The sequence below is a fragment of the Echinops telfairi genome, unplaced genomic scaffold, assembly GCF_000313985.2.
Source record: "Echinops telfairi isolate 266 unplaced genomic scaffold, ASM31398v2 ScPeMD7_7404;HRSCAF=8442, whole genome shotgun sequence".
NCBI lineage: Eukaryota > Metazoa > Chordata > Mammalia > Afrosoricida > Tenrecidae > Echinops > Echinops telfairi.
In genome coordinates this window covers 202,643-226,236 of record NW_022111304.1, presented here as the reverse complement: position 1 = coordinate 226,236, position 23,594 = coordinate 202,643, and the positions used below count along the sequence as shown (strand labels likewise).

At 36.0% G+C, this 23,594-nt stretch overlaps 2 protein-coding genes across 2 annotated transcripts; one reads left to right on the top strand and one right to left on the bottom strand.

Annotated features, from left to right (window-relative positions):
• The first annotated feature begins 1,790 nt into the window (after positions 1 to 1,790).
• Positions 1,791 to 2,732, top strand: LOC101658324 (olfactory receptor 6C76). Its single transcript, XM_013008665.2, has one exon. It carries the CDS (start codon positions 1,794 to 1,796, stop codon positions 2,730 to 2,732), a length of 939 nt encoding a protein of 312 aa, XP_012864119.1. The 5' UTR covers positions 1,791 to 1,793.
• A 6,870-nt stretch (positions 2,733 to 9,602) lies between these two features.
• Positions 9,603 to 10,541, bottom strand: LOC101654585 (olfactory receptor 6C70-like). Its single transcript, XM_004717828.1, has one exon. It carries the CDS (start codon positions 10,539 to 10,541, stop codon positions 9,603 to 9,605), a length of 939 nt encoding a protein of 312 aa, XP_004717885.1.
• Positions 10,542 to 23,594: the final 13,053 nt, after the last annotated feature.

Genomic DNA, 23,594 nt, shown 5'->3' with positions numbered 1-23,594 from the left:
GAATAGTTAAGGTTTCATTATTTTGTACATTAGGAGAAAATATGAGAAACAACTTTTGTTAGATGCTTAATCCACTATATCTTTGTGAGGCACTGTACAGTTTTGTGAGAGGAGAGAGAAAGGTAGTTACTTCTACAGCTAGCATAGACACAATTCTTCTCCGGTGACATAAGAGAATTGAATACATTACATTAAATACCATCAACCATTTGAATATAAGTAAGTATTCTCAATTTATTTTCACTTGATGTTTCTGCTTCTATTTTTTAAATAATTTTATTGGCAGGTCTGACAGATATTTAAAAAATCCATAATTCAATCAGACCAAACATAATTGTGCAATTGCTGCTACCATTGGTTTCAAAATATTTTCTTTCCACTTGAACTCTTTGATATTAGCTCCCCTGTATCCCCTCCCTCACCCACCCTACACCCGGGAACCCTTATTATTATATTATATATTATTATTTTCTGCTTCTACTTTTTTAACATTGTGTATTATGTTCCACTGTGTATCTCTCTCTCTCTCTGTCTATTCCTTGATTTCCCATTTATATGGCATCACTTCAGAAAGTTCACGGAACATGCACTTAAAATATAACGGGATTTACCCGCTAGTTGATTTTTAAAAATCATTTTATTGGGGGCTCATACAACTCTTATCACAACCAATACATGCATCCATTGTGTCAAGCACATTTGTACATTTGTTGCCCTTGTCATTCTCAAAACCTTTGCTTTCTATTTGAGCCTTTGACATCAGCTCCTCATTTTCCCCCCTCTCCCCGCTCACCCCTCCTTCAAGAACCCTTGATAGTTTATAAATTATTATTATTTTGTCATATCTTACACTGTCCAACATCTCCCTTCACCCACTTTTCTGCTGTCTATCCCCCAGAGAAGTTATATGTAGATCCTTGTAATCGGTTCCCCCTTTCCACCCAACCCTCCCTCCACCCTCCCAGTATCACCACTCACCACTGGTCCTGAAGGGATCATCTGTCCTGGATTCTCTGTTTCCAGTTCCTATCTGTACCAGTGTCCATCCTCTGGTCTAGCCAGATTTGTAAGGTAGAATTGGGATCATGATAGTTGGGGTGGGAGGAAGAAGGATTTAAGAGCTAGAGGAAAGTTATATGTTTCATCATTGCTATCCTGCACCCTGACTGGCTCCTTGCCTCCCCGCGACCCTTCGGTAAGGGGTGTCCAGTTTACCCATTATTTTTAATCCTTTGTATATATTTTACACTTAATATATAAATAAATTGACATAAAAATATATAGTAATTTCCAGCCAGTAACTGAAAATTATTGCATGGGTTACTTTATTTGCTGTTGATATTTGCAAACTTTAGGCATATCAAATGCTTATTACTGATGAGCTATCTAGGATAGAATTAAATTCTACATTTAAATTATTTGCTCATCTCACAAGCATATGTTGTCTATACACAAAATATTCTTGTATTTTTTTGTAAAGCCTGCTCTTCTAATTCTCATCTTTCTCCTGTGGAATGGGTGATGGTTCTAAGCTACTGACCTTGCAGTGAACAACCCAATAAGTAACCCACTGTGCCACCATAAGCCACAAGTACATTCTTGAGAGATAAAACATTATTGGAGAAAACAGAAGTGAATGTGTAGACGGATGACCAAATAAATCAATCTCAGAACCTCATGTGGTTTATATGAAAATTAGTAAAATTTTTGCAAATAATTATGCTTTTCATATAACTGACTCATTTTTCTATCTTGATTTTACCAGGAAGAGCTGTAAAAATAAACTATTGGCAATGAAAAATAGAACAACAGTGAAAGATTTTATTCTCCTGGGTGTAACAGACAATCCAGAACTACAGGTTTTGATTTTCTTCTTTTTATTGATCACATATCTACTAAGTGTTACTGGAAACCTAACCATCATCACCCTCACCCTTCTGGACTCCCACCTGAAAACTCCCATGTATTTCTTCCTCCGAAATTTCTCCTTCTTAGAAATTTCATTCACGTCTGTTTGTAATCCTAGATTTTTAGTCAGCATCATGACAGGTGATAAATCTATTTCCTATGATGCTTGTGCAGTACAGCTATTTTTCTTTATTCTCCTTGGTTCAACTGAGTTTTTCCTCCTAGCTTCTATGTCTTATGACCGCTATGTGGCCATCTGCAAACCTCTGCACTACACAACCATCATGAATAACAAGGTCTGCTACCAACTTGTTATTAGCTCCTGGCTGGCTGGTTTCTTGGTTATCTTTCCACCATTGATCCTGGGCCTCGGACTGGATTTCTGTGACTCTAATGTGATTGACCACTTCACCTGTGACTCTGCTCCTTTACTGCAAATTTCTTGCACAGATACAAGCACTCTAGAACTCATGAGCTTTATTTTAGCTGTGTTTACTCTCTTATTCACTTTAACATTAGTAATTCTTTCCTACACTTACATCCTGAGAACAATTCTGAGAATCCCCTCAGCTCAACAAAGAAAGAAGGCCTTCTCAACCTGCTCCTCTCACATGATTGTCGTTTCCATCTCATACGGAAGCTGCATCTTCATGTACGTGAAGACATCAGCAAAGGAAGGCGTTGCTCTTACAAAAGGAGTAGCCATGCTCAATACCTCTGTAGCTCCGATGCTGAACCCATTTATTTATACCCTAAGGAATCAACAAGTGAAACAGGCACTTAAGAATATTATAAAAAAAAACTCTTTCATCAAAAAACAATGATGTGCATGCAATTTATAACTGAAATGCACATAAAACTATTTCTGCCAGAGAATCAATGTGTATTTCATTCTTATTGCTTCAGTCTTCTCACACTTATCTCTTCTCAGAAATACAATTTTTCTATGCTACATTTAATATTCTGACCAGTCCTACTTATATGAATTTAAGAATAAAATCATTTTAAAAGGAGCTAATGAATATTTCTGTGAAACAATTCAAATATATGACACAAGTCACCTTCTCTATTAATATCTGTGATTCAAGTTATATCTATGATGACATTAATTGGTTCCCAATTCATTTTAACAAAATGGGTTTTTTAATTATTATATGATGTATATGTATGTGAAGAGATTTATGTATATGCATGAATATATATACACATGTATGCATATGCTTATGTGCATATAGAGTAAATTACTAACTGAACAATGAAGAAAATAAGATTAATTTTTTACAGTGAACAATAAATTTAACTTACAACTTAGTACTAGTCTATACTAAAGATCGAATGAGATATTTAATGTCATAATTTATACTCAGATTATTTTTTCAGTGTTAAAATTATTTATTCTTTGACTTCTTAAAAATAAAAAGCTTAATATAACAAACCGTACCATCAATAATGACTTTATGTGTGTAAAGCTGTTCTAATTATAGTAATTACATAATGAAAGGGTACTAGTAGTTAATTGTGTTTCTATAAAACATTTCATAAATATTTGTCTCAGAAATGATCACCTCTGGGGACATTTTAGCTGTAAGCTAAAGCATAGAACATACCAGACAAAAGGGTCCCCACCCCCATTTTATCAGCTTTTAAAGATAGTTCACCCACTGTACTATGTGAGAAAATATTGTTTGCCAAATACTCATCAAAAATAAACTCTACTTAAAGAAGAAGGAGAAGATTGACTGTATTGATAATGTGTGGAAAACTGTCAGGATCATTACAGATTTCGCTTTCGTTCTCAGTCTCATTTTTGTATGTGCCATTTCTCCTCGTCTTTACGCTGTTTCCTCCCACAGCCTGCCTTTATTTGTTCCTGTTTTTGTTTCTACTTTGCTTAATATAAGTAGTCTTTGATAACAGGATAAACAGTGCAGCATCTTACAGTTTCCAATTCACGCTTCCAAGTTCATGACGCAGAGGCAGGAGCCTCTGCCACTGTCTCCAATTGAAATATCAGTTGGAATAATTTGATGGACCCATCTTTGAACTGGTGCCTATGATTTGACAGTATTCAGGTTAAGTTTATATAGAGTGCTTCAGTATATAATCTGACTATAATTTGTAAGCCTGATACTTTGGGAAACAGTTTATTTCTCTGGGATTCAGATTTTTTTGCAAGTAAACAAGTCCAATAATTGCCCTTAATTCATAGAGTGCAATTATAATAATAATAATATATAAATTAAACATCTAGAATACATTTGTTCAATCAGAAAGAGTGAACTAATATTAGATATTACTTTATTTTACTTTTTAAAAGCAATTTTATTGGGGGCTCTTACAGCTCTCATCACAATCCATACATTCCTCCATTGTGTCAAGCACACTTGTACATATATTGCCATTATCATTTTCAAAGCATTTTCTTTCTACTTGAGCCCTTGATATTAGCTCCTCATTTTTTTGCCTCCCTCCCATACCCTTTTTCCCTCATAAACCCTTGATAAACTATAAATTATTTTTTTTACCCTCCCCCCTCATAGCCACTTGATTATAAATTATTATTTTCAAATCTCACACCAACCACTGTCTCCTTTCTCCCTTGTTTTCTGTTGTTCTTCCCCTTGGAGAGGTGTATATGGTTATATATTGATCATTAAGATCAGTTTCTCCTTTCTTCCTTCTTCTCCCCCTCTTTCCCCTACCCTTCTGGTATCGCTATTCCTACTCCTGTTCCTGGATTCTGTGTGTGTGAGCTCCCATCTCTTATCTGTACCTGTGTCCATGTTCCAGTCTAGTCTGCATTGAGAAGCAGCACTATGGTCAGGGTAGTGGGGGGTAAGGAAGCCTCAAGGAGCCAGAGATATATAGTGTGTTTCATCAATGCTTAGATTCCAGTGTGATTTACAAAATTTATTGGAAGGTAAAAAAAAAATGTATTGGCAGGTTTGGAGCAGGAGAGTAGAGGGATAGGGAATGAAGAGACTGATGTGCAGCACGTGCTCTTGGCCAGTGGAAGAAGGTGGGCAGATAGTGTTTGGAAAAGCAAAATCTATAGCACATTTGGATGGACTGAAAACAGTCTTGCAATCAGTGTCCAAAAACTTTCTTAGGTCCCAGCAAACACACAAACTTAACTGATTGTTGAAAGTTTTTCTTCATATGATGGTTAATGAAGTTAAATAACCAGCATTGTAGTGCCTTCTGTGGCTGACTTTTATCTTAAATTTAGTTTCTTACTTCTCAATTAAAATATTCAAGAACATTAGATTATGAGGCAGCTTTGACCATGCGTGAATAACCAAGGAGCTCTGGTGATATAGTGCATTACCCATTGAGCTTAGAACCTCAAGGTGAGCAGTTTGAACCCGCCAGTGGCTCCATGGGAGACAAATGAGGCTTTGGTTTGCTTGGTATTACATGAGCAGCTGCTCTCCAAAACACCAGATGATGAGAATAGAAAAAGGAAGCCATGATAAATGTGTGAATGGAGGGGTAGAAAGGCTATGAATACAACACATGGAACACCAAAGATGTACTGGGGTTTACTTTTTCAATGTCTATAGCATTGTATAATACAGGATATACTTACGGCAAATTAAAATATATTTTATATTATTACTGTTATAATAATTCTGAAATGATTTTATTTATATAGCCTTGGAATGAAGCTGGCAGGTACCTTTGCTTGAATGTAGAAAGTAATAATCCATAGTTAAAGACGAAACCACTCAGGTTTATTTCAACCAAATCAATTTGGTCAATTGGGTTGTATGAGAAGTATGCACAGCTGCGGATGTGGAGATATTTTACAAGTATCCAGGTGCCCAGAGAAACATGATCCGTGTCTTTAGAAGGTCGAGTTGACTTGAAGACTGTAGTAATCAGGATTGATCCTTGCCTTGTTCTAATATAATATTTGGATTCCTACAAATCATACTGAAAAGGCAGTCATTATAAAAATCACCATGTAAACTTATCAATTGCTCTTTAATCACCCTCCAGCTCATGACAACTTTAGGCACAATGGGAAAAAACGTTCTGTCAGATTCTGCATCATCCTCAAGATCAGTGGTAGATCAGACCACTGTGACCCATAGGGTTTTCCCTGAATATTTTTTCAAAGTGATTGTCAGGTCTTCCTAGCACATCTTCGTGTTGAAGTACCACTAACACCTCTTCAGCCTCATAGCACATAAGGAGGGTTTACTGAACATGAGATGAAATTATTCACAATAATTTCAGGACCTTTACATGAAAGATGCATATATTCACATAAACTACTAATGCTTCCCACAACTCCAATATGAAGTTACTGAAAAATATTTCTAGTGAGTATAATTCTTGTGTTTCCTCTGGAAAAGGCACATTTTTGGAATCAGCAAACTAGGGATGAGCATCTTTTGATCAATGGGGGCACAGAAAATGGCCATCATTGTTCTTCGTTGTGTTTGTTGCTGTGGGTGTTCTGTTTTCTCCTGTCAACTAGAAGTAAAAAGTGTACTGTGGATTATTGAGCCTCCTACACATTTTGAGAAATTTATACACTCCAGACTTCATATCTTTCTTTACTTGCTTATATTAAATGAATACTGTTTAATTCTGACTGAGTATTTTATTTCTGATATGAATTAACTATATTAAATGAAGTTTTCTTAAATTTACCTTTTTTAATGTCTTGGTTTTGCTTTATTTGACTGATTTTTGTTATTTTTGTTGTTGCTTTTGGGTTGTGAGGGTAGGTTCAGATTTTAAAGTGTTTGTTTCAGGAGCTTAATAAAAGTGTTTTAGTATTTTGTTATATAATCACCCATTTTTAGTGTATTTTTTTATCAGTGGATATACATTAATTTTCTCTGTTTGCTCTCATGTAGAACTTTATTTGCCCAACTTACTTGTTGAGCACTTTTCTCTGTAACTAAACTATTCATGATATTCTGGTCTTCTTGTTTTATAGAACTTCCTTTGAAAATTTCAACGCCGAATTTCATATTTTCCTACACAGACATCTAAATCTATGTTTAATCCATGTTCCCCAAGCCTAAATATGTAACTTACAATTCTCCACATTAAGAGATGGCTATTAAGAATGGCCACAGATTCATCTGTACATTTTGCTAGAGTAGAGAAAGCATTTTCCACTGTTGTTCTATCTTCTCAGGCTAAGCTTTTTCTTGGTGCTTGCCTACTGAAAGCAATATTTTGCTGTTTTTAGTGGCTATCCATTGGTTTTCACAGGTTGTCTACTTCTTCAGTTCAAAGTCTGGGGTATAGAAAGCATAAAAAAAGCTGGAAAACTCACAATAATGACATTGAAATCTGAGTTCTCTTGCCAGTCTGCCTTTGTAGTCCTCTGGTTATTTTATTTATTTATTTATTTAATCTATTTATTCATCCATTTATCTATCTATCTATCTATCTATCTATCTATCTATTTATTTATTTATTTTCATAACCAGGGATTGTAGTGTTACTTAATGGAAGTAAGAGGGTACAGTGCCTGCACTCTACTTCCTGCAAGCACAAGTTCACATCCATTTCAGTTAGAATATTAAATATGATGAAAGGAAATGTATAAGAGCTAAAATTATGAATGCCCAATTTGTAGAAGGATGTAGGAGCCCACAACTCATCTGAAGACTATCTAGTCTGATTAAGCCTCTGGCGGATCCCCTGTAGCCACAGGCAAAGGTCTAGAACAGCCTTACTATCTAAAATAGATCACGGTAATCCTGATTATGCTGGATCAAGCTTCGTACTTCATCAGTTGGCATCCCTCTACCTGAATTTGTTCAAGGGGCAAAGATCTCTTGCTTGTTCCATGATCAAAATTTCTTCCCTGACCTTTAAAATATTGAGGATGTTCTTTTCTTTCTTACTCATTCTTTGTATTTTTTATCTTTATATTACTGATGCTTTATCCTTACCATTTTATTTCATTGTTGTACTTTATTGTTTCTATTGGGTTTACCCGTTTGTGAAGCTTACAGAGAGTGGACACGTAGGGATAGTAACTGATGCAAGGGTTTGTATAGGGAGGAGTAAACAATGAAGCTGTGGGGGGGAGGGAGCACAAGAACTGAATGTGTAAACCCAATTCATTTAAAAAGTGATGTAAATGTGCTGAAAGAAAGCAAGAGTGCCAAAATTGATCGTTGGTAATGATTGTACAATTTTTCTTGATATGATTGAATGATTGAATTGTATGGGATGTGGATTATGTGCCAATGCCAATAAAACTGTAAAAAACAATTAGTACCAGGTGCTAATCAAAGACAATATAAACAGAAGATTGCTATGAGCTGGGGGAAGATCATGAAAACCACAAATTAACAAGGATGCTTTCTGAAAGGGAACCAGAGGCGAAACAGACAAACAAAAGCATAGATCCAGGAATGACTTTCGGGCTCACACTGAATCCTAGCTCCAACTTTAGGACAATTATTTCTTCCATCATGGCCCCGTTCAATGCTTCCCTCAGGAAGGGAACACAGAAGATATGGGTGCCATAACAAAGCGTGAAGAAGACATTAGATGGTGCCTTGCTATCAGAAAAAAATAGCTTCTGGGCTCTTAAAGGCTTGTCTCCAAACAAGCAGCCATGTAAGTGAGATGTCAGCTAAGTCCACTTGGAAGAAGCACACATCATAGATCAGTCACTGAGAGATTTGTAAATCATATAATCAGAAGTCAAAGGAGGGATTAATATCAGAGTCTAAATTGTAAGAATCCAATTTCCAGAAGGCTATGGATGACAGTGGGATACCAAGATACATTTGTGGGAACTATATAGGGGATAAGCCCCCAGTGATCTCCCTCTATCCACAATAGAGGGATGGGAGAAAAGAGGTTACTCAAAAGAGTGCATGGAGAGAGGAGTACAGAAGGTCAAAGAGATAAGCCTGACTTGAATGGTTAAAACATTATCATTTGATCCCCACTCTGATGCACATTAGACCTGATCTGGTTTACAACATTTTCTGTATTTGTTTTGTTTTTGTGTTTTTTCATATTAGGGTTTACATTAGAGGTGTAAGGTCATTTGAGGGTCACCCTCTTGAAGTTGTGTTATGTGATTTTCTGTTTTCTGTATAAAAGCCCAGTTTGATGAACCTGTAAGGACAAGTTGAATAAGGGGTTCTTGGTGGGGGAAGGGGAGGTGGTGGTGGTAGTGGTGGCGTTTGGGAGAAAAGGGCGCATAAAAGAGAGAGGATGTCAAGGAGTCCAGGAAGGAAAGGAATGTTTGGACACTGATTGTGGTAGCAATTGTATAATACTGCTTGACATGATTAAACTATGGAATGATATAAATATTAACAAAATTAACAATAAATTAAACTTTTTTTCTTGGCATAAGAAAGTATGCGCTTCTAGTGTTTCAGCAGTTTATTGAAACATTTCACTTGGTATTCTATTAAATCCTGGAGCCTGGGTTTTTGTTAATGATTTCCAGGAAGCTTCAGTACCCTCATATTTTGACCATATGAAGGGGTTATCCCTCTCAAAACAAAACAGACTTAAAAACCTCATGGATAGAATAAAAATTGTTTCTGATATCAGGCAATCTAGAATAATCCAAATAATTAAATAAGAAGAATCAAGCTATTCTTGTTCAATATTTTTTATCTGCATTTATGCTATGAATTTCAATCTCTCACAACCATAAAGTAAATTCTGCAATAAAAAATGTATTTGTTTTATTTGTCTGAAGCAGAAAATACCCTTTTGAATACAGCCTTGAAGGCTTGTTTCACTTGCTGGTTCCTCAGAGTGTAAATGAATGGGTTCAACAACGGGGCGACTGAAGTGTTGAGCACGGCTACTCCTTTGCTTATGTCAACTCTTTCTTTGGCTGACGGCTTTATGTAGATGAATATACAACTGCCATAAGTGATGGAGACAACAATCATGTGAGACGAGCAGGTGGAAAAGGCTTTTTTCTTTTGCTGAGCTGAAGGGAATTGTAGAATTGTCCTGATGATGTAGGAGTAAGAAGTAATAACTAGTAACAATGTGACAATGAGCGTCAACAGAGCTAATAAAAAAGCAATCAATTCTAGTAAGTGTGTGTCTGAACAAGAAAGTTGTAGGACAGGAGAAATATCACAAATGAAATGGTCAATGATATTTGAAGCACAGAAATCCAGGTTCAGACCCAAAACCAGTGGAGGGAAAGTGACCAGGAACGCAGCTGCCCAAGACCCTAGTACAAGCTGGTGACAAATTCTGCTGTTCATGATGGATGTATAATGCAAGGGCTTGCAGATGGCAACATAGCGGTCATAGGACATAACTGCTAAAAGGAAAAATTCTGTTACTCCCAGAAAGATATAAAAAAAGAGCTGAGATGCACAACCATTATAGGAAATGGTCTTCTCTCTGGTTATAATTTGGATTAGATATCTGGGGATGCAGGCAGTTGTGAATGAGATTTCCAGGAAAGAGAAATTACTGAGGAAGAAATACATTGGAGTCTTGAGATGGGTATCCAACAGGGTAAGGGCAATGATGGTTAAGTTTCCCATCATGCTCAACATGTAAATGAAAAGTAGAAATAAGAAAATGATCATCTGTAACTGAGAATCCTCTGTCAGTCCCAGTAGAATAAACTCTATCTGTAGTGTCTGGTTCTTCATTTATCTTTAATGAGTTCAATCAAATTCTAGGAAAAGAAAGGAACAAACCAGGTATTATGTAATTACCTTTATTTCCAGAAGAAGATACTTAAAAGGATCCATATTCAGAAACACAACAATCTTCAATATAACGCATTATGGAAGCTGGAGACATGCTCCCAAACAATGAAGCAAACACTGTCATGTCAGCGCTTAAATGTCCTATAAAAGTCAACTGAATTCTGTCAATTGGCAAACAAACCTGTCACTGTGCATTTTTTCCCTGTTACAAATTTTTGGTGAATTGTACCTAATTCAGAATCTACCCAGGTGATAAATAAATTCATAAAATGTTGAGTTCAGAATTCAAGGATAATTTGTTTATTTTTAAATTACTAATTATATTAAAACATAGTACTGCCAATTTGGAAACCTACTATTAAATTCTGAAATTTAAGCTTTTGTATGAAAGTGACCTTTTGGAGCCCTCCTTGGTAACATCCTCCAACTTCACAAGGAACTGGTGATGAAGGCAGAAATGGAGAAGTGGGAGTATAACAGTACAAGACATAAGTACTTGCTACATCTGAGGAAGAATTAAATCCATTATGAAACAGATATAGACATGTTTACCAAAAATAATCTACACATAATTTAGATAATTTGTTCTATTAACTGAGATCACAAATCATTTGAAAATAAAGAAAGTGCTCTCTATCTCTACATAAATCTGTCTTCTTATTGTCAGGGGTCTTCCAGTCCCTGCTGCTAGCGACCCTGTGTAAACAGAACAAAACACTGCCCTATCCTTTGCCATCATCACAGTTAGGTTCAAGTGCATCCTGGCTAACACTGTGTCAATTCATCTGGTAGAAGGTCTTCCTCATTTGCACGGTCCCTTTACATTACCAAGCAATGAGGCCTTCTCCAGGGGCTGGTCTTTCCTTCTAGCATGTCCAAATTACATGAAGCGAAATCGCACTATTCTTGCTCCTAAAGTGCATTTCGACTGTAGTTCTTCCAACACAGACTTGTGCTTTTGGCAGCCCATGATAATTTCAATATTTTTCACCAGCACTGTAGTTCAAGTACATCGGTTTTTCTGTGGTCTTCCTTATTCAATGTTCAACTTTAACATGGATATCAGGGGATTCAATGTCATGGCTTTGCTCAGGTGCACCTTAGTCCTAAAAGTGATAGCTTGCTTATCAACACTTTAAAGGGATCTTGTGCAACAGATATACACAATGCAATGTATCATTTGGCCTTTGGATTGCTGCTTCCCTGAGCACTTGTTCTGAGTGTACACAAAGGAAATCCTTGGCAACTTCAATCTTTCCACCATTTATCATGATGTTACTGATGGGTCCAGATGTAAAGACTTATGTTTTCTTTATATTGTGTTGTAATCAATATTGAATGCTGCAGTCCTTGATTCTTGTCAGGAAGCGTTTCAAATCCTACTCACTCTCAAATTGTAAGGTTGTGTCATCTGCCTACTGCAGGTTCTTATTAAGCCTTCTTTCCATCTTGAAGCTGCTTTCTGCTTTATGTAGTCCAGCTTCTTTGATTATTTGCTCAAAAAAGTTGATACCATATGCATAACATTACTATATATACAATATAAAATGGAAACAGATGAGATTTGATGGCTTTATGTGCATGTGTATACAAGTTAACAATAAACAGAAAGTTTAGAATATTAAACAACTCTAGAATTGGCAGATGATTAGAATGTACATGATTTTATTCTCATAACATAAATATACATAGTTATTGGGTATTTAATTAGGCATTATATTGTCAGATGTTCCTTGCTGTATTATAATAAGTAGATAACAGAAAAACAAACAACTAAAGGATAGGTAAAATGGGGAGAGGAGAGGAGGGAGGCTAAGATGGAGGTAGAGGAAAAAGAAAGATACTAGCGAGGGAGCAAGAAAGAAGGAGAGGAGAAAGATATAATAAAGAACATGTCATGGGATTGTTCAAAGTAGTTTCAAATATAAAACAATATAAATATTTAAAAGTAAGTAATTTTCAGAATAAAGTTTTATTTATTTGGAGAATAACACACTTTGAATTGAGAATATAGTTGAATATATTTTCTTATTAGACTATTTTATATGCAGAATTGCCAAAACAGTGTGCACAAATTCTTACTATTTTTGTAAATATTTACTTATGGGACTCTTTTTTAGGAGTATGTAAAAGTATATAATTAAACCTAAGGGCAATAATTATTGAAGATAAAATATCAGAGATTAACTTGTTATGCATGCACATATTTAATTAATATTCATCAATTATTATTACATCCTTAAAGAAAAACTATGAAATACATAGTTTTTTTTTCAAACTTGTATCATTCATGTTAGAAAGAAAAAAATATGGCTTAGAAAACTTTTAATTTTTTTTTTGTGAAAACTTTTAATTTTAACATCATGTTTTCAACTAAAATATTTCAAAGTTTCACTTCAATGGATTTTTAAATATCTCATATAATTTTTCTCATAATTTGAATAAATGTTTGATTCCAATTTACAACATAATTTATTTACAAAAAACTCAGGCTATAAGTACTCAAAAGAATGTTAAAATAAATTATAACATGTAGTAAATAATATATTTTAAATAAATCAATTTTAGCAACCACTGTTGTTGCTTGTATTAAAGTATTCTTTTCTTTTAAAATTGTTGAAAGCCTGGTGTCTGTTTCCTAATCTATATGTAACTTCATCCATTCACTTAGATACGAATTAGAGTTCATGCATTATTTAACACATAGTTTCTCAAAATTATTTAGCCTGTTCTCACATTTACAGGAAAAAATAAAAAAGACTGCCTCCTGGAAATTAAAAACTTAATCCTATAATCCAGGATACAGTGTAGGTATTTGCATTCACAGCCCCGGATCTTTCCAGGGCCACCCAGAAGGTGGTATCATTGACTTTGGTAAACTTAATTTTTGATGGACACATTTCATTTTTTAAATAACTGTTTCCTAATTTCCATATTTAAAAATATATCTATTTTTCTCTTACACTAATTCTTCAATGATCTATTTCCAACCTCTTGATGGATTTCAGAGAACCAGAAATAGAAAAACCGCCATCAAGTCTTTTCTGACCCCCAGCAACCACATCCATCATTTCTGAGGCTGTGAAAGTCTACTCTCTCATCTTTTTCCCGCCAAGCAGCTGGTGGGTTTGAGGTACCCTCCTTGCATTTAGCAGTCCAAAGCTCATCTGACAGCACCACCAGGGCTCCAGAAAGAACCAGAGATGAAGCAAAATATTTTCTGCTTTGATCTCATTAAATTTGCTAGTGTACTTTTCTACTGTTTGATTCCATCTCCTTATTATTTTCAAAATACTTCAAACTTGTTTTTAGGTCCAATGTAGTATTTGATTAATCTCAAACCAAGAAGTAGACATTTACTCTGCGAGCAGTGAAAATTTGGCAATCTAAAATTTCAAAAGTAGCAATGCACCATCACTTCTCACAAGTGATGACCAGAATGAGCACTTCCAATGGAATTACATTGTCTACATTTTAAAGTATATTGACATTGTGAAGTTAATTCTCCAGGAAAAATTATCTTCCAATTTAGGTATGACTGGCTGTCTTCTGGAGTTGTTCATGTACTGTCTAACTAGAGAAGAGTAGAATAATCACCATTCCCTCCACATGCATATTTTACAGTCTGGGTTTAAACATCATATTATTAGGAATGCCTGTGTCCATGCATAAATCAAACTTTATACTCTTTCATTTGTAACTTACACAATATAAATTGAGGAATGATTAAAGTTTGATTTAAAGTAGTATCATAAAATCTTATCTTTAAATAACCCCTATTTATTGTTGCAACTTAAATGGTAGATACAATAATTTAAAAATATTCAAAATTAAAATACCACTATCATTTTACATACCTTTAGCAGTATATGTTTATATTTTTTTGTTTCCGTCATGAGAGGCGAAACATCCTTATTTGAAAACAAATTTAATTCAAGAACAAACAGGTATGAAAGAGTCCCTCTAGTTACTTCAAAGCAAAGATCTAACCAGTAAATGTTTCAGTAATGTAATTATTGTCTAATTGCATATATCTATTTCTCTAATAACAGAGATTTCTCTTATTGTCATCATTTTTATACCTAAAAAATTATAAGGCCACTTTGCAAGTCTTCTCAGAGAATTGTGAGATAATTAGACTGAAACTTTGGGAATATTTACTAGTTTCAAATTATTTCAAATGAACGAATTTTTCTCTCAGGGAATGCTTGAGGGAGACTGCCTCTAGGGATAAATAAGACAGACTGAAAACATTCAAAAGAGTCTAGAACACTAGCTATCATTTTATCTCATTTGAGCAAGGACCGGTACCTTGAATTTGTCTTCAGGTACCAAAAGTTCGAAGAAGGATGTTGGCAACTCCGTGGTGGTGTTATCGTTTTATTAAGGAACTGCTTACTGAGGAAAGCTGTAAGCAGTGGCAAGGCACTCGAATGTACATGCCTCCCAGAGAGAGGCAGGGGCTTTCGTAGCTGAGGCAAATAAGGTGGCATGGTGCCAGCATCCCAGATCACCAAGGCCATCCTAGCAAGTGTTAAAAATGGTGACGATACAAGTGGAAGTGAGCTAGCAGCAAGTATGAGTATAGCTATATTTGACGTGTTAAAAGTTTGTTTCCCTAAAATACACCCCTTAAGGCTAGATTTTAGAATCTGGCATGTACACACACAGACACAAGTAGTTCATGCTAAATGATTCCACTAACATAATATTTACAACCATAATAAGTAGCCTATGCTGTTATAAATTCGGGTCGCAGTGTTCTCTGAGGGCCAAAGGCTGAATGAAGAAAAGGCTTGAAGCAATCACTAAGCATGGCTTTTGGGTGATGGCAATGTTCTGGGGTTTTCTAACGGGCACTAGCTATATGTACTTTATGAAATGATGTTGGGAAGCTAAAATATGTATACTCTTCTGTACATATGTTATTTCTTAAAAGGACTTTAACTTACAATATAAATTTTTAAATTTTAATTTAAAGTGAAATGCACAATGATTTGTCTTATAAGAGAAACCAAGCCTTTTCTTTATCATCTTAATACCATTGTCTGATCCTATTATAGTTTCCTTTCCAAGGTTACATTTTATATTTTGAGGAAATTCTCCCACATCCAATAATTTTTGCTTACTATAGTACATTGTGCAGAGAATGCATTAGCACAATAGCTACAAAGGACACATTTGAGACAGTTTGATCTTCATTTGTTGCTTTTGCCTTTAAGCAGCCTAAAGCACAGTGCTAACCAAAACACCAAACTCACTGCCATCAGGTGATGGGGGCTCATAGGACAGGGTAGAACTTCCCCTGTGAGTTTTTGAGACTGTAATTTTTTTATGTGAGTAGAAAGCCCATTTTTCTCCAGTGGACCAGCTGAAGTTTTGAACTATGGACCTTGAAGTTAACAACAGCCCAACTAATAACCACTACACCACTCCTGCACACTGCCAACAGGACCCCTTTTACACCCATAGAAAATTGATGAAACACCATAAATATTACTACTAGCTTAAAATATACAGGGATCCCAGTACAGAAAGATCAATGCCACCACACCTACCCCCCAAATACCTCACATTTATTGGCATTCTCTTATTGCTATATTAATCCTTACTCTCTCGTCAGCTATCCAGTATTGCTATGCAGTGAATTACTTGATATGACAATTTCAGCTATAGTTTTAGTAACTCCTACCAAATCACTGAGTAGGATCATGCAAAAAGTGAGGTACTTGTGGTCTTTTAAGGGGGTTGGATAGTTTGGTCTTAATGTATAAAAAGACATGTGCCTCCATGTGCTGTGGGATTATGTAAATAACATGTATGTGGAGATTGGTCAGTTTGCCATCTTTCTAGGCTTCCAGGCAGAACAGCAAATCTCATTACGATCAACAACAACAACAACAACAACAAAAACAGGAGAGGAGCATGACTGACATCTCTGAGATCAACCTCCTGGAACCAGGAGACAGTTGTTGATTCCAGAAGTGGTGGCAGAAGAATGGCAGTAGTGGGTAGAGGCAGCAGAGCCGACACGTGATAAGAGTGGTGAGTTTTCTGGACACAGAGCAAGAGGTTATCTGAAGACAATTAGATTTTCTGTCAGAGAGACATAACTTTGTTCATTTTTCTTGGGAGCTAGGAGTGTTGCCAGTCATTTGTCAGTTTGTCATGCTGTGATGGCTGGAATGTGACTATGATGCCGGAAGCTATGCCACCAGTCTTTCAAATGCCATCAGAGTTTCCCCATCTTGAGTGGACCTTCCAGACCAAGAACAGACTGTGAAGAATGAATAGGTTATTCACTTAATGCAAGATTAGCTACAAAAACCATATTAATAGCAGGAGACATTGTCAGATACCGTTGTGGAAGATGAGCCCCTCATGCTGGATGACACAATCTGATTGAAGAAGAGCTGTGTGCTCAAAATAGAGTCAAGCTTAACGTCTTGGGTGGAGCAAAACTTTCAGGACCTACATCTCTTTGATGGGGCAAACATCAATCAATAATTGGTATATAGAAAGTATGAAGTATGAATCTAGAAAAATTAGAAGTCATCAAAAATGAGATGTAGCACATAAATATTGCCATCCTAGACATTAAAGAGATGAAATGGACTGGTATTGGCCATTTTGAAGTGGATAATTATATGACTATACATAGAAGGACACATTTAAAATGAGTGGTGTAACACTCATTATAAAAAGACTATTTCAAAATCTATCCTGAATTACAATGCTGCCTGTTAAAATATCTCCATATCTACAGGGAAGATCAGTTGCTACAGTTATTATTCAAAGTTAGTCATCAGCAATTAAAGGAAGTGATGAAGAAATTGAAGAAGTCTACATTTCTTCAGTCTCGTATTGATCAAATATACAATCGTGTTGCATTGATAATTACTGGTTATTTGAATGCGAAAGCTGGAAACAAATGAAACCAATTAGTAGTTGGAAAATAGGGCTTCGGTGATAGATATTAAGTTGTAGATTGAATGAACCGATGTTTCGACTCCACTCATTGCTTCATTGCAAATACCCTTTGTCAACAACATGTGACATCTCTACCCATGGACATTGCCAGATAGAGTACACAGAAATCAAAGTGATTGCTTTCGGGGGTGAGGTAGTGAGAGACAATTCACATAGAGTATTAGGCAAAGCAACACGAGGGAACAACTGTGAAACAGGCCATCAATATCTCATATGTAAATACAGCTTGAAGTGGATGAAAATTAAAATAAGTCCACAAAATTAAAATATGACTTTAACTAAGTTCACCTGAATTTAGACACCATCTGAAGAGCCTATTTGACACATTGAACACTAATGACTCACATCAGATAAATTGTAGGATGACATCATGACCATCAGACATGAAGAAATGCAACATCGTTAAATAGGAAATAAAAGGCCAAGATGGATGTCAGAGTCTGAATCCTGTTTTTGAACATAGAGTAAATAAAGCAAATAAAAAAACGAAGAAGCAAAGAATTGACCAGAAAATTTCAAGGTGGTTCCAGAAGACACAGCAAAGTATTATAATTAAATGTGTAAAGACCTGGAATTTGAAAACTGGAAGAGAAAAACATGTTCAGCATATATCAATCTGAAAGGAATGAAGAAAAGACTGCTATATTGAAACTTCCTGTGGCAAACATTACGTAATGAAAGAAGCATCAAAAGAAAGAAGGTACAGTCACTACACTAAAATGGTCAGATGACATTTGACCATTTAAAGATGTAGCACATGGTCAATAACCTATGGTGCAGAAGGACACAGTCTGACGTGCAGTGAAGGATTAGTGGCAAACAAGGCTCTCCAGGAATTGATGGAACTCCAATTAAAATATTTCAACAAGCTGGTGCAGCAGTGGAAGCACTCACTGTCAATGCCAAGAAATAGGAAAGGAGACAACTACCCAAATGAGTGGAAGGTATCCATATGTAAGCCCATTCTGAAGAAAGGTAGCACAATAGCCTGCAGAAATTATAGAACAATGTAATTAGTCTCACACGCAAGTAAAATTTTTCTGAAAATAATTTTTAAGTGGTCAGAGGAATACGTCAATAAGGAGCTTCAGGAAACTCAAGATGAGTCTGAAGAGGATATGGAACAAAGGATAACATTGCTGACATCAAATGGACTTTGGCTAAAAGCAGAGAATGTGGAGAAAGATACTTACTTGTGTTTTATTGAGAAGAATGCAGATTCCAGAACACCCTAAAATACATAACTGTGTTCATGTGGGACTCAAACTTGTACATAAGGCCAAAGGACAGAACAAGGGAACACTGCATGGTTTAAAATAAGGTTTGTATTCTTTCACCATACTTATTTAATCTGTGAACTGAAAAATAATCAAAGAAACTGCAGTATGTGAGGAGTAACATGGCAGGAATGTTCATTCATAACCTGCATAAGCATATGGCACCTCCCTTGCTGAACACCAAGAAAACGTAAATCACTTGCTGATGAAAATAAAGCAATTTATTCTTTAGTATGGATTAAAACTCATTGCAGAGTAAACAAAAATGCTCACAACTTGACCAATTGATAACATCATGATAAACAAAGAAATGAGAGACATTAAAAGTAATTTCATTTTCCTGAGATGCACAAGCAACACCTGTGGAAATAGCAGCCAAGAAATCAAACACTGTACTGGGCAAACCTGCTGCACCAAACACCTATAAAGTGTTAAAAAGTAAAGAGGTCAGTTTGTGGATTAAGGTGTAGCAGACCTAAGCAATGGTATTTTCAATTGCTTCACATGCTTGTGAAAGTTTGACAATAGATAAAACGGACCCGTGTAGAATTGATGTGCTTGAATCCTGGCGGTAAAGAAGACTAATTAAAGTACAACAGCCTACCAGAACAACAAATCAGTCTGTCTTCAAAGAAGTGTAGCCAGAATACCCTTTAAAAGCAAGGAGGGAAATCCTTGGTCTCACATACTTTGGATAGGCTATCAGAAGGGAAAAGTTATCATGCTTGGTAGGTAGTCAGTGAAACAGAGTAAGGCCTTTAACAAGATGAATTATTAACACAGTGGCTACAACATGACACAATCACAAAAAAATGCGAGGATGGCTTTCGAAAAGGCAGGGTTTCCTTCTGTTGTACGTAGGGTAACCAACAAAAGAATAGTGGGAGTTAGTGGCCTACATAGGGAAACACTGAGCATGCACAGTGGAGAAAGCAATGGACTCCAGCCAATGGATGATTGTGAAGATGCTGCAGACCTGGACAATGATGTCATTCTCTTCTACAGAGGGTTGCCAAGAGTTGAAGGCAACTCAACTAGCAAGAAAATGCCCTTTGCATTTTAAAGATGAGAAAGAGTAAGGAGGGTGAAAATCTAATTAACTCGACTACTTTTTCCATGGAAACAACTGTCCGGAAATCAAATGACATGATGCACTAGGCAAATCTGTTGCAAAAGATCTCTCTAAAATTTAAAACGCAAATATGTCACTTAAGAGATTCAAGAATAACTGATATGAGCCAGGTTATTTTGAATTACCTCATATGTTAAAACTGGTGAGCAGATAAGGAAAACTGGAACACAATTGATGAATTTGAATATGGAAAGAACTAAGGACTTCCAGAAGAACAAACACATCTCCCTGAGAAGAATAGCCCATAATGAACAGAACTGAGAGCCTTGTAACACTTGCCCCAGTGGAGCAAAGTTCAGCCTAAAAGACTGCGTGGCTAAGAGGTTGAGAGCTCAAAAGAATTCTTTCTTGAACTGAACAGAGGTCAGGCAATCATGTAGTCGGAGAGAGACTTGCTTGTAATCATAGCTAGAAAGAAGCTGTCATTACTGAAGAACTGTTTCCTGTGTGCTCCTGACCCTAAATTATAACCCATTCTTGCCCTAATAAACCTCAGGATCATGAATATATTCTGATGCAACACACTGAGAAATAGAGAAAGCCATGGGAAGGGTGGTTGGTGTCAGAATTGGTGGGGGAACAAAAGGGTTGAAGAATAGAGACATGAATACATAACCTCAGCCACAAAGGAATAAACAACAGATATTCACTGCGCTTCCATCCTGGTAAAGCTAGAGGTCACTTGCCACCCTGTGCCATGTTTACTATAATTTCCTAACTTTAAAAGCCAGAACAGTAGCAAGTGTTGAAAGACTTTGAAAATCTTTTTCTATGTCCAGGGCTTTTCAGAATATGTTGTTGGTGGTGTTAGGTGCCATCCAGTGGAATGGCTGTGTGGCACCCACTCTTTACCAGGACAGGTAGTGGCCTCTTCCTCACTTTGTTCTCCTGACCTGTTATGAAAAAGAACCAGGCTACTCTACTGGAAAGTGACCTTGAAACTGAAATAAATTAATTTGGTCTTCCCAGATCTTATCATTCATCTTCCAGCTTCAATTCTATCACAAAGTGCATATTTTCCAAGCACCGGGCCTTCTTTTTTGTTTTCAACTTTCACATTCTAATCACCAATAATCATCAATGCATCTTGATTGCATGTTTGATCAATTTCTGGTTAAAGATGTTCATAGCTACTTCATATCTTCACCTCTAGCTTTTGTGATTGATGCATAAATTTGATTAATATTTGTATTGATTGTATTTCTTTGAAGGCAGATAGATAGCATTTTATCACAGACAGCACTGTACTTCAGGGTTGATTTTGCCAGGTCATTTTTGACAATAAACGCAATACCATCTTCTTGATTGTCATTCCTGGCATAGTAAATCATGTGATTCTCTGATTCCAAATGGCCAATACCAGGCCATTTCAGCTCACTAATGCCTAGGATATCGATATTTATGAGTTTCATTTCACTTTTGATCACTTCCAAATTTCCTAGATCCATACTTCGTACATTCCAAATTCCAATCATGAGCAGATTTTTGCAGCTGTTTCTTCTTACCTTGAGCTGTACCCCACTACCAAATGAAGATTTCAAAGGCTATCCTCCCACAGGCTTGACCTGGCTCATGTGACCATGGTTGGGGTAACTCTGAGAAATCTGCCCTTTTCAGTCACATTTTGAGGGCCCTGCACCACGAGGGCCCCTCCTCCCCCACTATATCTGCCAATGTTCTGCTCCCATTCACGAGGCCCTTGGTAGCTGAAGTGGCTCCCTTCTCTGAAGTGGGGAGCCATGCCCTTCTTTATTGTCTGGGTTACATATTTTGTTTATTCTCTTTTACTCCAAGAATGACAAGTATCTATTTAAAGAAGGCTGCAATAATTTCCTAAATCAGTCAATTAAATAAGCAGAGAACCTCAGTTCCACGCAGAAAACAAGTTATTTGCAGATGTTTGCCCTGTTGAGTCATCAGAGTTTGGATTTTGTCTAAAGTTGAATTAATTTACAATCTGTAGTTCATGTTCCATGTTTCTCATCGGAGTATATTGGACAACCAAGATGAGTGTCTCTACATTTAAAATAATACTCAGAAAGGGAATTTGAAATATTATCATATAAAATATATAATCAAGCTTTCTCTTTGATCCGTGCAAAACCTAAAATTTTGGTATAGTTTTACATTCCCCCAATACCTAATTACTCCCAAGGGAACCCATTTAAAATGTATTGCCCAAATTAATTGCCTTGAAGATTCACGTTTTTTTCCTTTCTCCACAGAGGATTTATTATATTCTCCTCAAAAACAAAATTTTCAAAAACACATAAAAAGGATCTGCTCCTTTGGAAAAAGCTTTTGGGAAGAATTGCTCTAATCAGCAGTATCAGAATATCATGAAATGCATGGCGTTTAAATATAAGGAAAATATTTTTGAAAATATACTGATTTGATTTTTCTATTCTCACTGACTCAGTATTTAAAACAAGGAGGGCTCTTCACAAATGTATTAAATGTTAAATATTGTCAGTGCAAAAGTGCATATATTTGACAAGCATTGTAAATATGAAGGAAAAAGACTCTTATATCTAAAATATTATGCTTCCTGAATCAGAGGTATTCAGCAGAATATTTCCTTTAAACTAGACCTCAAATACATCCAGGACAATCAGAAAAGTAAGTATGCTTTTTTTTCCATCCATATTATTAGTTCATCTTTCCAAAGTCATAAAACTCTTAACAATCGCGGTTTTCGTTGCACCACATGGGCACTTGGCAATGTTTGCATGATTTTATCTGTCCACAGCTTTCTGAATTTGTCACAAGTGAGGTAAGACATGAATCACATCTGCCTCGACAGGATGTCAGGTTGTATTTCCTTAGCCAGACCTCATCTGGCATAATTTTCTGCAACCATTATCAGACTCACTCCATTGTTCCTCTAATCCTTTTTGAATGCCCCAAACTTTGACTCTGTTCAATAAATAGATGATTCTCATGGTCACTCAATAATTAGAGACTGTTCCTCTCTTTCTAGGACTTGTGGCAACAGACGGTGCTGAATTACCAGATAAAAATCTTTAAGGATGATGTTCACTGGGGTTGTAAAATTCTCATTACCTAAACTTTCCATCATTGACACACCTCATATCTCGTATCTATATATCAATCAAACCTGATTATTTCAGAATTGCTGATACATAATTATAGAAGCAACTTCACACAGCTAAAACAAACCTCTGAATCTTGAAACCAGTTTTAATCTGGGTTGATTATAGTTTCTGCAATTTTTTATTCATTTTCCTGTCATTGCATAAAATTGCAGTTATATCATATTAAGTATATTGAGTACTGAAAATGTTTTACTAAAAGGCAGGCATGACCCCCTCTCTGTTATATGAGAAGCTTCCAAAAGTTCACAGAAAAATTCCATTATGTTTCAAGTCAATTTTTCCCCTGAACTTTTTAAAGCCCCATCATAAACAATGTGATCTTGGGCAAGTTAATTTTGCAACTCTGTACTGCAATTTATTTATGTGCTAGATGAGTCTCTTAATAAGGCTTAACCAGAGAATCACTGGGCACAGAATGATGGCTCTATAGTTCTGAGCTATATAGCATGATAAACTTATTGTATTTTATATTGTATAA